We start from the raw sequence: 17,051 nt of genomic DNA, 5'->3' as shown, positions 1-17,051 counted from the left end.
TTACATAAATACATATTAGCTGTTGGATAGAATCTGTAGCATGGGAACACATTGTAAGTGCCATTTAGCCTCAGCGAACCTTAATTTGGAAAGGACACAATGTATATCGATGAGAACAGTTAGGAATGATACGTGAGGGCAAACTAGTTTTGTCTTTATGGTGGTGAAGAAGAAAATCATCAGTGGTTCTCCTTTGTTGTATAGAAAGGCACACAAACCAAACTGAAACTTAACTGTATTTGTTTTTTATTCCATTGCATTTACTGAAGCAGACACCAGACTGCTTTAGTTTCAGCTGTCTTAACCACCACACAAGCAGCCCTCACTAAACTGAACACAGAGCTCTTTTAAGAAGCACTTTTTTGAGCAAAGTCTCCTCAAGGCACTAATTTTAGTTTAAACAACTAGTGTTTTTCATGTCAACCAGGACGACACTTGCATTTAAATGACAATTTGGTTAAAAAAAAATAAAAAATCCAATCCACACTTAAAAACCACCTTGGTTCATGGAATGCATGGAGCAGCATGGCCTCCAGGGGTCACTAGCAGAGATTTCCATCATTTTAAGGCTTTTGCTTTGTTAAAAGCAGTGATGTGGTTTATCTTTGTTTAGGACAAATCTAATCCCCAGTTGTCCTGTCTTGCTAAAATGACAAGTGTTGCTAGAGGTCACTGTTTGTGAGGTTTCACAACAACCTGCTGCACATTTGGTTTAAATGAGGTCAACCACACAGCGTGTTATGGGTGCAGCGATTGTATTCAGGTTACCTGTGGTTTAGGTGGACCTGTACTTGTTATAACAGAACAATGAACTTAGCAGAGAGCTGAGGATAATAACAGGTTTAACAGGTTCCCCCGTTTTGGACTAACAATGTCAATTAAATTTATTCAAAACACACCCAGCCCCCTGGGAAGAATTACATTTCTAGCCATATCATCACACTTCAACAGTTGCTTCGTGATAGCTGACTGAAATAGACAACTCCACTTTCTCTGCTGTAGAGAACAGCACTTTGTGAAAAGCTACAGATTTCAGCTTTAAATTTAATTCAGACTAACATGGTTCAGAATTATGCCATTTGATTTTATGCCAAAGCATCATTTTTAAAATACCGATTTATTTGCTGCATATTTTTCTAAAGCTACAAGGGGTCCAAATGTACCTCACTTGCTGGAGCCAACCACAGGATGACGGACCGTGAGGTAGACGGTAACACATTTCAACCCACAAGTCTCAACCTTTCCTCAGCAGCTCTCTGAGTTTTAATGGAGGAATTAGGTAGAATTATTACCACACAAATACTGCACTCATCAACAGAAGTTAAGCCCATAGTTTTGTAGTTATGCATCTGACTTCATTACAAAGTTGTCATTGCATACTTTTTCAACCAGTCAGTTATTCAATAAACCAGACGACCATTTCCTCTCACTCATATGTCCTTCCTTATGTTTGGATTAACTGCATTCTTAAAACACTCATCCAACCAGTTCCAACCAGTAGCACTTCATTTGTTTATGTTTGATTATCAGCTGAAGTATGTTTACGCTTTGAAATGAACGTCATCTCTTTTTATCAGTTATGGGTTAAGTCACATGACTTTAACACTGGCTGCTTTGTTTTCAGATAGAAGTTTGGGTACTGATGTCACATGAACACATTATCACTATGATAACTGAACAGATAGCAAACATCTTATCTCCCATTTCAGTAGTGTGAGCAATAGCTAGCTCATCTGCCCCAGTTGTCTGCAGGGAAGATGGACACTGAAAATTTTCACACTGAAACTGAAATACTTCCTCCATGTCCCAACTCTTTAGCTGAATCTCAAGTGCTGAATGTGTGAAACCTTCAGGACATTCCAGTTTTCTATCACCCTATCTGTATAATGTTAACCCATGTGAGCTAAAAACATCTCAATAACTTAACTCAAAATACTAGACATACACCATCCACTGTTATATTAATACACTGCTAAAGTGGAACAACTGCTAATCTGTAAATGCATAGTTCCTGCTGCGAACAAAGTAAAGTTGGGTGTGACCAGTGTAACTAATACCCTTCCCATTTGTCTCCATTCACATACTCCCCTTACAGACCCTGCGATTGGTTCGTTTGCACATAAGTAGGAAGTCAACTGCAGTGTAGGATACTTATCACTGACGTTCCAGGGGAGAAGTTTACTCCATGCGGGAAAACCCTCAATCTTGTTCCTCTTAGCGAGGGACAACTCTGTCCTGCAAGCTGCAGTGTTTTAAAGGTTTAGCCCTCCTAGGAAAGACTATTTCTACAAGAATAGTGGCAACAGACAGGATAACAGAGACGTCTACACGTTTCAAGGGGCAGGTGTGGACAAGTTTCAGCACCTGGGATGTATCTCAGATTTACTCTGAAGGATCTGGATGAGGGCGTCTTTCAGGATTGAGAGCTTGTGCTAGGTTCTTTGAGGACTTCTTGAAGGGTTGTGGATAACCTGCTGGTCTGTCAGATTTTACACAGGACACTCAGGAAATTTCGCAAGCACTTTCACACACCAGTAGAGGGCCCTGTTTGACAACATGCAGGAAGTATTATTATTTCTCTATTATTATTTATAGTAGTGATACTGTATTTTTCAAAGCCAATAACTAAGTCATTTTTCTCATAGAGCATTACTTTTGTCTTGTTTTTGTTTCATAGAAATCTGTCTAAAAGTACTTGGAGATAATATACAAATTAAAGGAACTAATATAATAGTATTGTAGACATACTCAGATACACATTAACACACTTTCAACTGAACCAGTCACTAGATTCTGGGTAACTTAAAGAAATGGGGGGAAAAACATGATTAATTATTAACAACAGGTGTGAGGCCCAGCCTGATCAGCTGACTTGAACAAGGAAGTTGCTCAAACTTGTCTGGTTCCTCTTGTGTTTGGAACACCTTTGACTTGCAAAGAGAGATGCAGGTAGCAGAGCTGTAGAGAGCGGTTGAGTATACAGTAGTCAACTTCAGCGGTAGCAAAAATGCTGAAAAACCTCTTTAACGTCCTAGCCCTTTTTGCTTTGCTCAGTCTGGCATGTTTCGTTGTGCTTACATTCTTCAACAAAAACGACACTTTTTTTCCTACGTCATATTACATGGCAAATGGAAACAACACCCTTTCCTCTGTGATGAGGGGACATGTGCGCCAGATGTGGCAAATGAAGAGTGAAGCCTCAAAAGCCAGCCCAGAGAAGACACCGATACCTGTCCCTACGAACAAGACTTTGGGACCCTGCCCTGAGACCCCTCCAAATCTTTTGGGTCCTCTCCATGTGGAGTTTAATAATAAACAGACTTTGGATGAGGTGAGAAAGAAGGTCAGTGCTCCTCTTCAGGAGGGAGGACGGTACAAACCACCAGACTGCATCTCCAAACAGAAGGTAAGTGAATGAATGGAGAGACAAATGAATAAATTAACAGAATAAACAATGAAAGTATAGATAAAATAATAACTGACAGATTTGGAACAGTTTACCATGACTTTAGATACTTGGAATCGAATTTAAAAAGACGTATCAAAACTTAAGTGAATAGTACATATTGTAGTATTTGTACAGTGTGTAGAAACAATGATAACTAAATTTGCATTTAAGTCTCTAATGTAGCACAGGCTAAACATATTGTTATCAGAATTTTGTGTCTGGAAATAAGTTATAATGTTAACTTCAGTGAAGTTTTTAGTGTATTTATCATTCAGTTTTATCCGTAACACATTTTTACATGTTATTTATAGTTTAGTTTTTTTAAATTTCATTTTTATTTTATTATTATTTTTTTAAATAAAATCAAAACATCTGGGGCGCCCCAGTAGCTCACCTGGTAGAGTGTGTACCATTAATGCTGAGTCCTTACCGCAGCGGCCCAGGTTCCATTCCTTTGCTGCATGTCGTCCTCTTTTGTGCTCAAAATGTAACTTCACCACATTTTACAATTCACTGCTAACAGACTTAGCAACTAATACTATAAGGGGTTTAAGGAAAAAACACCAAAGCCTAAATGACTCTCTACATTTATGTTAAAGCAAATTTACTTATTTCACTTGTTTAGGTGGCGATCATCATCCCATTCCGAAATCGACATGAGCACCTGAAGCATTGGCTGTATTACCTCCATCCTATATTGATGCGACAGCAGTTGGACTACAGTGTGTATATCATCAACCAGGATGGAGAGGGAGTGTTCAACCGGGCTAAACTGATGAATGCAGGCTATGTTGAAGCACTGAAGGAATATGATTATGAGTGCTTTGTCTTCTCTGACATAGATCTGGTTCCTATAGATGACCGTAACCTCTATAGATGTTTTGACAATCCCCGACACTTGGCTGTGGCTATGGACAAATTTAACTTCCAATTACCCTATAACACCTACTTTGGTGGGGTTTCTTCGTTGTCCAAGAACCAATACTTGAAGATTAACGGCTTCCCGAACACTTACTGGGGCTGGGGTGGTGAGGACGACGATATCTATAGGCGAATTATCTTCCGTGGAATGTCCATTTCTCGACCTGACTTGGTGATGGGAAAGTACAAAATGATTAAACATGAGAGAGATTTGCACAATGAACCTAATCCAAAAAATCCTGATAAACTGGCCCAAACCCAGTGGTCCATGGATAAAGATGGAATTAATTCCCTCAATTACACAGTCAAGGAGATTGTGAAGGATATACTGTACACTTTTATCAGTGTGGATATTCAGGCTCCGCCAAGCAAATGAGGATGGAACCTGTGGATCTGGGACTGCTGTTGACTATTGATAAAATGAACATAAACTTTCTGAATAGAAAGTACAGAGATTCTTTCCAGTTTTTCTCAGTTGCCTTGGCACAATCCTCAAGTGACAATCATTGTTCTCAAAATAGAACGTCAAATTAACTTTTCTCATTGCTTTCACGTGTAATTCAAATGTATAAGCCCAACTGTCTTTAAATGAACCAGTGATGAATTGAGCTACTGCTGGTGATGGATTCAGACACAACAAGAGTCAACAGTCTGCTCGTGGAGAAGGAAAGATGGGTAAGACTATGTGGTGGTTTGTACAGGTGGACACAAGAGATGTCACAACAGAGACATTTTGGTAATTGTTGCATTCAGTAGATTTCTGAGTATTGCAAGGGCAAATATCACATGCAGAGTAGATGACATAGAGGCCAGACAGGAGTGTTTAGTTGGCCATTGAGGTGGCGAAGGGGTTTTATGTTTTGTTTCTTATTTATACAAAAGTTACTGTTTTGTCATGATTTTGTTGTATTGAGACATTTCTCTTACTGTACAATGCAATACCAACTTAACATTACTGTTACTGTTGATGCTCACTGTGAAATATGGAACATACTGGAAAGGTGTACACTGACAGTGAGAAGCCTGTGAATAGACTTTTAGTTTAAACTTGTTTGCATGAAATGGTTTGATGGGTACTTCTTGAGTCTCTTCCATAGACTTTTGACTGTCCTGGGTTGAGAACGAAAAATGGAAAAAATTATTTTGGTGATGGGTTTACGGATTTCAGTTATTTGTGGCCTTTTGCAATGAAGTAGAATTCTGCACAATTCAAACTGATGTGATTGTTGTATCTATGTTTTTTTTTTTTAACTGTAAAAATGTGCTTAGCAAATGAGAAGAACTGTTATGACATTTATGTGCACAATGGTCCAGCACTGAGCTTCACCATGAACATCAAAACTAAATTGAACTTTAAGTAAGCACACTGTGAATGAGTGACTACTTTAAGTTGTACATTTAGGCTTCTGTCCTGGATCATATCAGGTAACTTGTATCAGAAACCTATGACTTACTGTAACTACAGTGAAAGCAGGAGAGGCATCCAAAGATAAGATTAGATTTGAGAGCAACACTCTTCAGAAATTCTACAATGTTAAAAGTATTTAAGTAAAAAAAAATTCCAATAATTTTTGTTTTCTAAAATAACTCTGACTTTGATCTAACTTTTAAATTTAGATTTAGTTGATTTTTTGGAGTCTGAGTTTGGAATTTCCAGGTATGTCAAAATCTAACTTGTTTTAAGATTAAATACACCAAAATCACTCTCAATGAGAGATTAAAAATACTCACCATCTCGACCATGTCGAACGGAAACATTTGGTCAATTTCACTCACTTTTCTCACACTACCTCAGGGTCCCAAAGAGCTGGAGTGACCTGTTTGACTACAGCTTTCAAATCACTTTGAAACAGATTGTTTTACTGGTTTCGTTTCTCCCTATATGCAGGTTACTTTTCTGGTAACAGGTACAACAAGTTTGAGGCCTCAGGGGTCAGAGACATAACAGACACGAAGACGCTTTCGAAAGAGTATTCTACAGCCCTCTGCCAAGAATACACACACTCACAAACACAACCATGCATATGTAGTGTATTCTCCAGCCTGCCCTACCTCCTAATGAAATGTCCAGCATTGTTGCTCAAGTAAATGAGAGGTAACACGACACATTTTACAGGGGGGACCAATCCATGTTAATGTTGAGCTCATGATATTAAACTGATTTCTATCTGGTAGTTACACTCAAGTGTTCAATAGGTGAACTAATTTAGGAAATGAAGATACATACCAGCTGTGCGTCTCATAAAGGTTTCAGCAGAAATTCAGTTAAGTGAAAATGTTTTATTCAATATTAAGTACTAAATTCATCCATTGTACTGTGTATCGGACCATTAACTCACTCCCCTGGACTTGAACCCTTAAAGGAAATTTCAGTCATCACTCATCTTGTGATTCATAATTTAATCCATATTCTATTTTGCTGCTCACAAGCTCCCATTCAGTTTGGAACTTAATTAAATATCTTGTTTCCTGTCTTTTATAATTTCAAAGTCAGAATTTGTCACCGTAGAGGAACACGTGCTTGTTCATTCTTCATACTGGTGAACTAGCATAAAACAGATTTACATGTTTCACTTATTTTCTGCGGGGTTAAAGCTTCACTCAGCATCACACTGTACTGCATGCCCTTGTCTTCACGGTGTACCAAACAGATCCACAAAAGCCTGTCTGCTGATGAACTATTGACAAGTGGGAGGATTGCACAACATCGCCCTGAGAGGAACTGTGGCATCATGCGAGAGACAGTGAGAAAAGTGAGGGAGGATAGAGGACGAAGCAAAAACAATACCAACAGAGAGAGAAAGAGAGGGGAATGCACAGAGAGGAAAAATGGTGGTGGTGGCGGGGGCTTCCCATGAGGTTGCAGAGGTGAAAACCAGTGGTACCAGTGGAGCGAAACCTATACATGAGGAATTGAGGTGTTTAGAGGATGTGTGCTAAAGGTCAGTCTCCTTTTCTTGATACTCCTGTTGATGGTTTATTGAGGGATGTTTACACTATGACTAGACGGATTAAGGGTGAGGCTTTGAGTGTGTGTGTACATAAGCAAAAGCAATTGAATTTGTGTCTGTGACCACAGTATATTGCGTAATGTGCATTTCAACATGCAGGTTAGTGTGTGTGTTTTTATCTGTATAAATGTTTTACTGCGCCAGTTCAACTCCGATCACGTCTCTCACACACTCTGTCAACACCAGCAACACCCCCCCAAACACTCTCCCATCCTCCTTCCTGCCCAGCCCCCTCTTTTCATTGGTTGACCTAGTGGAGTTACCATGGGAACGAGTGTAGAGAGGCTGCCATGCAGAATGTGGGGTACAGCTTTTGAATGGTGCTAAGGGCTCCATCACACACGCACACACGTTTATCAGGGCAAGGAAACCCTACCTACCATCAAGATATCACTTTTTAGAAATATCAGTATGATCTTCGCTCTAAACTTTCTGTGCGAGCATTTTTCTCCACCAGCATCTGTAATTTAGTGGGTCATTCTATAGAGGGCTTCTTTAATCGGTCTCTCTGAAAAGCTAAAATGTGTTCTTGTGGTTCATATTCTATATTATCTTCTATAGGATAAACGGCTATCTACTGTACTCCTGTGCTGTGTAGTAAAACATAAACCCCTCATCATTTTATAATTTTAACCAAGATACAATGATGCTATCTCTTTAATCAAAGTTTCATACATAGGAGCTGTAGTTGAATACTAACACAATATAGCACTGTTAAATTGACAATAGTTTTACCAACTTAAACAGCAGTAGATACCGATTCAGTTTGGAATATGGGAAAAAAATCTCAGTATCATGTTTTTACCTCCTTAGAACACACTGAGAATTGATTATACACATTAATTGTATGTACATTAGTATCAACACTCATACATATGCTACCCTAAATCAAGACTATGTGTAGAAAGAAGAAATAGCACGTTCATAGTCTTAAAAATAAAAACCAATAAAACTCACCTTTTTAGTACACTCATGGGTTTTTCCACTTCAGACTTACTTGGTCTGGTATAGTAACTAGTGGCTAATGGCAAACATTAGACAGATATTGCTGCAACTGACATTACTGAGTCAGTTTGCTGATATAATGACTCTTCTATTCTTGTGTTACTATTACACTACGTTTTAGCATACCATTATCCCATTATTGCTACTTGTTGCTGCTGTTCATCAAAAGTTACATAGGCTAGCAAGAAGCTTCATTTAAGAGCACTGAAGCCAGACGAACCCTTATTCACCCTCACAATAAATCTCCCTCTTTTTCTTCATGCATTTCTTCCTCGCTCCCTCCCTTGTTCTCTTCTCTTCAGTGGTTTGTATAAGAACTTCGTTGTTCAGCACAAACTAAATGCTCCCTGTTGTGCACTTATACCAGATTTATGCACCATAACAGACACGCACACACAGGCACAAACATGGGTCACAATGAGGATGAGTGTCCACATCCGGCATCCAAGCAGCAGCAGATTAATGATGAGATCAGCCGACACACACACACACTCACACACACACACACACACACACACACACACACACACACACACACACACACCAGCACGCACCACTCTCACTGTCAGCATCACTAGCTTTGATCTGGTGGGCTGGTACAAGTGAGTGTTATGGTCTTACGTAAGACTTTTACATAAACCTCAGCATGCAGAAACGGAGAGCGAGAGAGAGAGCTGGTTAGAGTGGGGGGGGGGGGTTGCTGCACCATTACAAAGGGGATTCGCACTGCACCAAATCCTCCTCCCACCACACATGCATGCGCACCCACATCACAACAACACATAAGATTTCTCTAGCAACATGTATCTTCCTCGAAACAATGAGACCCTCCCTTTCATCTATATTCATGACACACAGGTTCCTTATCCACATGCATCAGCCGTGCAACGCTGCCTGTCTTTGTCATCATATTAGCCGTCTGTCCCTGTCTCTACATATCTTTTCCCACTAGAGACCAACAGTAGACAATGACACATCCATCAGGCTTTCATCCTAGCGATCAATAAAATATATTGATAACCAATTACTCCCAAGCCAAGCAGACCTCTCTCCAAGTGTGACGCCACAACAAAAATGTCACACGCAGCACATCAACAAAAGCATCTCTGTTTCTCACCCTCTCTGCCACCCAACCTACTCCTTGGGGATTTAAGCCACCAGGATGTGGGGGTGGAAAGATGGAGGGGGGGGGAGTTGAGGAGAGAAAGGCTCTATCTTGTGTTGCTCTAATTATACAAGTACACAAAGCCTCTGACATTAAAGTGTATGGATTCTTAAATGTGGTTACAAAGAGTCAGGAGCTCATCTATCAGCGCAAACAGTTTTATTCATTAAATATGAAAAGTGGAAAGATTTCACACTGTGAACAGACAGACGGTAACAAAAATAAGGAAAACATAATGTGCTTTTTATCGCAGCGAATGATTTGTAATCAGAAATAAAAGAGAGAAGTATCAGTCTGGAAAGAAAAAAACAAGGAACTGAGCCGGGTGCCAATATGGTGGCCTCTGTGGTTGATGTCATTACTTACTCATACTTGGAAGAAGCAGAGAAACAACTTCCATTTACACACCCAACTGTGGCAGGTGGGACATCAGCAGAGGAGGACGCCATATTTAAACAAAATCTGCTATGACGCATAATGATCACTTCTTGTCCAGTTCATAGGTGCCTACTCTCCCTTAATCTTAATATTAATATCATTTGATTGGTCTGGTTTCCCATTCATAGAGTAAAATCATTATTTTCAGGCAACTGTTTTGGTCAATAACCCACAAGAATCACCACTGCTGTTAGGTTAGGTTGGTGCTCATCTCAATCACCCAAAAAGTTACATTATTACTATTATTTATTACACAATTAGTGACATTGTATTTATACTGTACTTCACCATCTACCAGTAAACCCACTTGGTACTCGACACTTAGTTTATCTTATACTTATACCAACATGTTACTTAATTTATTTCTGACCTGTTTATAGTGTATAATATCGTTTTCTCCTGTGTGCACTGACGTAAAGAAGAGCTACTGGAACAAAGAGTTTCCCTACGGGGATCAATAAAGTATTTCTGATTCTGATTCTGATTCTGATTATGACATAAGGTAACTTTTTGGGTGACATAAGGCTTATGTCACCATCCCTTTCCATCGAATCACTCTTATGTCAATCAGCACTCCAAGAAAGGGAGAATGAAAGTGATTGCATAATAAATCAAAAGAGCACAGTGTAGGCAGAGAAAACATGGACAGACATGATCATTCTCTGCTCCCCAAATGACCTTTAGCCTGCCCTTTGTATTGGGTGAGAAACACACTTACTGCAGACCTGGGATCAGGTTACCCCATGGCCTGTCCTACACTACAGGAGACTGAAAAGATATCTGAACCTGGAGCAGTGCTGTGGATCAATCTTCCCATTCTAAATGAGATGGAAAGCTATTATGAACTAGAATGACCCTCAAGGGTCATTGGTACCCTTGTGGTTAGGATTAGAGAAAACTTGCATCATCTCGAATAACTTTTCCTATGAAAACCCCTCTCTTTAACTGAAGGGTAGGGAACACTCTGCTCCCTGTAACTTGTCTCACTGAATCACTGACAAAGGCCTTTTAGGGCTGCAATACACCCCCTCATTCTTAAAACAAGTGGTGCTTTGCAAGGCTGCAACACTGTGCAGCAGTTTGTCTTCAATGGGGGACTTATAAAACAGTAAACTTCACCATTTGTCTTGCCCCCACAAAAGAGGGACAAAGAGGAAAATAGACCAACATGGAAATATATGCTGACCAATGATCTACAATGATATCAAGCTACATTCAGATTCACACACAGCTGTGGTGGTTCCTAGAATGAAGTTGTACAATGTTTATTAGTACAACAGCCAGGAGAATAAGGGTGAAGGACTCTAAACTGATATAGCATTAGTCCCCAAATTTTGCTTTGTATTATAGGCTGAGATCCAGTTAATTAAGTGACTCTTTTCTTTATCTGAAACCCTGACAGAATTTCCTTGTCTTTCTTTTTTTGGGTCACAGCCTATTTAAAAAACACTTGCAGGCATGTTCTGGCTCTCTAAAACTGGTTGACAGCAAGGATGCCTCCCTGTCATCCACTCACATCAGCCTGTACAGTATATTAATATAGAAGAACAGAAAGAACAGAAAGCAGAGTATTAAGCTGGTGCGATCACAGTTTAAGATCTGTGCAGTATGACTAAGAAAGGAGGACACTATAAAAACAGTATGAAATCCAGTGAAGAAGAAAGCACTAACTAGAAAAAACTGGTTGTTTATGCATGTGTCCTTGGAGAAGAAAGTCATCCAGTGTAGCTACAAAGACAGTGCCAAAGGCTGAACAGTGTGTGTAACTCAGATCATTCAGTATTAGATGATGTTCCCTGACCTTTGTGCCTTGTATGTGTGGCACTGCATGCGGTGAGGGAGAGAAAATGTTTATGTGCATGTATGATTTTGTATGCATGTGTGCTGTGTGTGTGCATGTGTGTGTGTGTGTGTGTGTGTGTGTGTGTGTGTTTGTGTGTATTGAAGCATCAGTGCAAGGGATCCCTCCAGGTTGCGTATTGCGATAGTTTTGCAGGTTTCCATTGGTAATTCAACAGTTGTAAATCCCAGAGATTGAAATCCTATGGATCTATTTTGGGTGATTCGGTGTGGTATAAGTGAGATCCAAATGCAACAGGCTGAAGCCAAACTTAGTCCATCCACAATAAAAAAAATAACCAGTCAAAACAGAGGAGGTCTCCCCCTCCAAAAAACATAAGATATTGTGTGGCCTTCTGCAGGGCAGCTTTGCCACATTTGTAGCTTCAAAGTAGGTAAGTAATAAAACCGTTTCAGATCTCAGTGTTCATTTGTATATTTGCACATACCATTTCTAATCAGTGTGCCAACAAAAATGGTGGGTTATTCCAGGATGTAGATACTGTTGACTTTGTTCAAGATTATTAGAGGCTGTGAAATGAAGACTGGGTTGTTGTTTTTTTTACTTTGGCTCTAAAAGCAAAGGATTAGGAGGTAATTTGTTACAGATTAGACAAGATGACAAACTCAGAAAAAAACTTTGATTAGATTAGGTCCTTATGCGCAAATCATGTTATGCCATGTAGAACTCCCTAAGAAAATGTAAAAGATAAAAAGGTGCTCTGCTTCTTTTTTTTTTTTGCAGTGTGCAGTCATGAGCATTCAAACTCTCAGCAGGTCAGGAGCTTTTCCAGGAAGTTACAAGGCAAATGTGTCTATTGCGAGTCCATGGATTGTCAAGAGTCAACCTCCAAAGTTCCAGTGAGAGCTGTGAAGTGTTAACCCAGCTTTTTGGAGTCTCCTCGTGACTTTCTGAAGTGAACAAAACCACTTATTCTATTCTAGCCTGTCGTAAGCCAAAACACTTAAGGAATGAGAGCTTTTAAGATTTAAGAGGAATTTATAGGCCGTTAACTCTACAGCTCAGCATTTTTCTTGGTCTGGGAAAACTTTTGGCTCTGCATAAACAGTACTGAAGTGATGTACACTCAAGTCCATATGTTAGTAGGAGAGAACCACCCGTTTGACAGGAACTACTTCTTGTGGGCAGTTCCTCTGGTTGTGCTGCCAGGTTTGTTTCCAGAACGACGGACGGGCACCTTGGATACAGGGATCCTGGTGCGAGCCGGGGGAGGCGCTTGGGTCTTTGGCGGAGGGGATTCGGCCTCTAGAACAGAGGACAGGGCTGACTGGCTTACAGAGTGGGGAGGTGGGGTTTGTCTGGTGCTTACTGGGATCTTGGATTCCCGAGGAAGGCTGGTGCTGCCTTTCATTGACCGGAAGGAGGAACAGGAGGAGGAGGAAGGAGGAGATGTCTGGGAGGTGGGGCTCAGTTTGTATTCAGTTGATGGAGAGGGAGTACTGTTTAGATCTTCATCTCCCTCCTGCTCTTCATCCTCTCCTTCCTCTTCAGGGTCATTGTAGAGGTCGTACAGGTGGTCTCCAGAGCAACTGTCGCGTAATAGGGCCATCTTCTGATTACGCTGCAGCCCACTTTCATCAGGTGTTGCTGTGGGTGTTGCAGAGGGTGTGTCCCAGTAGCCCTCATCACTAAGTGGCTCTTTTTCACCAGGTGATGTGGGATGACGGCCATGTGTGTGAGGGAGGGGGGGTTTAGCTGCCCGGCTTCCTGCTCCACCAACTACTGGAATCTTACTGAGCCCCAATGCCTTCACCTGTGGTACCTTTCGGTCTGAACTCCTGGGTATTGAGGGCAGGTGGCTGCTGGCAAGGCTGGAGGTGGCATGAGGGGGATAAGTGGAAGTGGGGGTAGTAGAGGGAGGTTGGTGTGATCTGGGCAAAGCAGGGGAGTTGTCCCCTGTGGAGGGCAGCATGTGCCAGAGCCCCTGCATGTCTGCATCATCCACTCCTTCTGGACTTGCCATTTCTTCCCCTCCGCCCATGTAGGCCACCACACCACTACCGGCTGGGTGCTGCTGAGGTGGAGGCGGTGCCCGGGCCCGGGCTGGGAGGGAGATAGGCACTGAGCTCGGGGAAACAGAGAACATGGGCTGGGTCAGCTGGGAAGGTAGTGGGGTTTTGGATGGGGAGCCACGAGACGTGACACTGGGGATAACAACAGCTCTCCCAACACCCGCTCCCACACTCACCCCTCCTCCCCCACTGCTGCTGCTGCTGGTGCCACTGCCCCCATTACCCGCTGGCCCCTCCTCGTCTGCATCAGCAATAATGTCACCACAACCTGTCAGTGAATCAAAGCTCTTGAGGGATGTGACGTCAGTGAAGAGAAGAGAGCAGAGGCGGTCTACCGAGGGCTCTGAGGGTGGGTCACCCGTGCTGCAGCGATCCAAAGGGGGTGTAGCGAGGGAGGGGGTGAGGCTGGAAATTGAGGCTTTGGCTTTTTGGATGGGAGGGCGTAGTGGCGAGTCAGTGGGTGTATAAGGAAAGGGGGAGTCTGGCTCACCAGATGGCCCTGGCATGGAAACACAGTGTGGGGGTGTCATGGTAACACTAGTAGTGGGAGTCTCTAGGTTAGGCTCTGCCTCTGCATTCCCACAATCCTCTTGCTGATGATGCGGAGGTGGTTCAAGGGTGAGCGTAATATCCTTTACGTTTTCAGAGTCGGCAATATCCCCATCCTTCTCCTTCTTGCCTTCCACCTCTTCCCCGTCTCCCTCGTTTGTTTTTTCCTTGCGTCTCCATCGCATGCTGCTAAAAAAGCCCTTTAGGCCCCTCCCTCTTCTGACAAGACCCGCCCCTCCATTTTCACTCGACCTAAAACTCCCACGTCGGAGTAGAGAGAAGAAACTCAGCGATTTGCTTAGAGACCTCACCGGTCCCGCCTCCAGGCTAGCAAGCCCCTCCCCTCTCTGTCCATCAGTGTCATTGTTAGAGCCCGTTAGTCCATCATGGGTTTTGCTCCTAACGAGCTCCACTGATGCTGCTGAGCCATTTCCATTCAAAGAATTCCCATTGTCAGAATTCCCGTTGTTCCCACTGTTTGTAGCCCCTTTGTTCCTGAAGGGGAAAAAGCTGGCCATTCCAGAGCCGGTGCGTCGCTTTCCGAAGAGTTTGAAGGCAGCTTTGTTGATCTTTCCTGTGGGCTGAGGGTCACACTGAGGGGCCACAGGAGGCTCCACACACTCCGACTGCACCTCCATTATCTAGCACTCTATAGCTCCCACTCTATCGTCTCCCTCGAGCTCTCTAGCTGCCTTTCTGTCCTCTCTCTCTCTGGACACACATACACTCCCCTCTCTCTCTCTCTCTCTCTGCACCCTGCTGTCTGGTGCTCTTTCACTCCCACTCTGACTTGCTCTAACGCCTGCCTACTGGTTTTCTCTCTCAGCCTCCCTCCCTCCCCTACCTCTCTTTCTCTCTCTCTCTCTCACAGGCACACACACACATGCTGGGAGCTGCTCCTTACTGTATCCATGGCAACTGGGTGGGCTAAGCAGCTTTCGTCAACGTTGGCGGGGCGCCAGTGTCTGTCCTCTACTCCCTCCCCCATCCTCTTCCTCCTCTCTTCCTACCTTTCCTGTCAACAGTGCCCTCTTTGCTCTTTTCTTTTAACTGTTCATCAATTTATAAGGCCTACATACACTGCTTCCATCCTCGTATGTGTGTCTGTGTGTGTTTGTACTGTGAGATAGGCCTACACACCCAATGATGAATTATGACGAATGAGAGATTTACATATGAATATTTTAAATCATTTTCTTGTAGCTGTGTCTTACTATATCAACCTGTGAGATAAGTCATGTCAAAGCTTCATGCAAAGCGTAGCTTGACATCACAAATGTACCAGTGTGTATGGCTGTATGTGTGTGAGCATGGAAAAGCTCAAAGTAAACAAACACAAGCGTGTCAGATGCCTGACTTAGAGCACTCAAATACAAGACCTGCTGATCAACAGTATGAGTGGGCTTAAGTCAGGATATGGATTTAGAAAAAAAAAAAATTCAGTGCTGATGCACACACACACACACACACACAGAGCTCAGACATGCCTCCAATACAGTTTGGTCCAGACATATAGGCCATATGGCCTCAAACCCTCTTCCATATGGATGCACAGGACCAGGTGTCTGAGAGCTATGACAACACATCTAACTGTCATCCTATCATCCTAAGTGTGTGTGTGTGTGTGTGTGTGTGTGTGTGTGTGTGTGTGTGTTTGAAACCACTCACGTAATCAACAGTACAATTTTCCTTTTGAGATTGGCTAAACTGTTAGTGCCTACCTTGGCAACCAGCAGAGTTTCTGTGGGCATTTAGAACAATAAACTGTTCACAAACTGGAGGCCTTAACTTGTTGCCTTGTTGTTATTGTTCTTTTTTTCTTCTTCTTCTTTAATGTACATAAGAAATAATATGTATGGAAAATGGTTCAAGTCTTAAAGTATATTGATGAAACAAATGATTCTTCAAATGTGCAAAGATAAACTCCGTGTCCAGTGAGGTGTTATAGCATGCGCTGAAAAATAAAAAAGAAGAGATTTTAAATGGGTGATCCCCACCTCTCCTGCTGAGCCACTGTTTTGGAGGTACCTCTCCCAAAATATATGTCATCATCACATGCAGTGGATTCACCCAGAGTTCCCCATTTTTTGTTCTGAGCGTGATCCACTGTGGGTGCTCTTTTTACTGCCTATTCTATCCTCCCAACCCCCCATGAATCTCCCTGATACCCCGACCCACTTACAACCCCCCAGGCTCCTTTTCCCTCTCCTCCTCCTCCTCCTCAGTTGCTGTGGGCACAGGCTCTACTCTTCCAGCCCACTGCTATCAAACAATGTCTGCATTCATCTGCCCAAGGCAACACACACACACCCACAGATCCACAGACATGCTCACACCCACACAAACACATTTTGAGGGCTTCCCCAGAGTGAAGCACTGAAGCATATCTTCCTTATGCTCTCCCCCAATAGGAAAGATGATCTGTCCGCTCAGCCCACCAGTCAGTCACCCAGTCTATCTGCTTGCCAGTCAGTCAGTCAGTCGCCCAGTGTGCAGGTTTTCAGGTACATCAGATAATCAAGCCAAATGCCCTGCAGCCATGCCAGCAGGTCAGCTGGCTATTGGATGGACTTGAAGCTGACTCTGAACAGCAGATGGCTGGCAGTGAGTGGAAGCTGATGAGTTGGTTCAGTTATCACAT

At 42.5% G+C, this 17,051-nt stretch overlaps 2 protein-coding genes across 2 annotated transcripts; one reads left to right on the top strand and one right to left on the bottom strand.

The window, feature by feature from the left end:
* Positions 1 to 2,078: 2,078 nt before the first annotated feature.
* LOC122866691 (beta-1,4-galactosyltransferase 1-like) lies at positions 2,079 to 5,731 on the top strand. Its single transcript, XM_044176700.1, has 2 exons — positions 2,079 to 3,406; positions 4,074 to 5,731. Exons 1-2 carry the CDS (start codon positions 3,008 to 3,010, stop codon positions 4,743 to 4,745), a joined length of 1,071 nt encoding a protein of 356 aa, XP_044032635.1. The 5' UTR covers positions 2,079 to 3,007; the 3' UTR covers positions 4,746 to 5,731.
* A 3,963-nt stretch (positions 5,732 to 9,694) lies between these two features.
* On the bottom strand, positions 9,695 to 15,213 carry amer2 (APC membrane recruitment protein 2). Its single transcript, XM_044176691.1, has one exon. The coding sequence runs from the start codon at positions 15,046 to 15,048 to the stop codon at positions 12,961 to 12,963; it is 2,088 nt and encodes a 695-aa protein (XP_044032626.1). The 5' UTR covers positions 15,049 to 15,213; the 3' UTR covers positions 9,695 to 12,960.
* Positions 15,214 to 17,051: the final 1,838 nt, after the last annotated feature.

This window comes from Siniperca chuatsi, linkage group LG19, assembly GCF_020085105.1.
Source record: "Siniperca chuatsi isolate FFG_IHB_CAS linkage group LG19, ASM2008510v1, whole genome shotgun sequence".
Taxonomy (NCBI): Eukaryota; Metazoa; Chordata; class Actinopteri; order Centrarchiformes; family Sinipercidae; genus Siniperca; species Siniperca chuatsi.
Note: the sequence above shows the minus strand (reverse complement) of the source record. Positions and strands in the feature narration are given on the sequence as shown.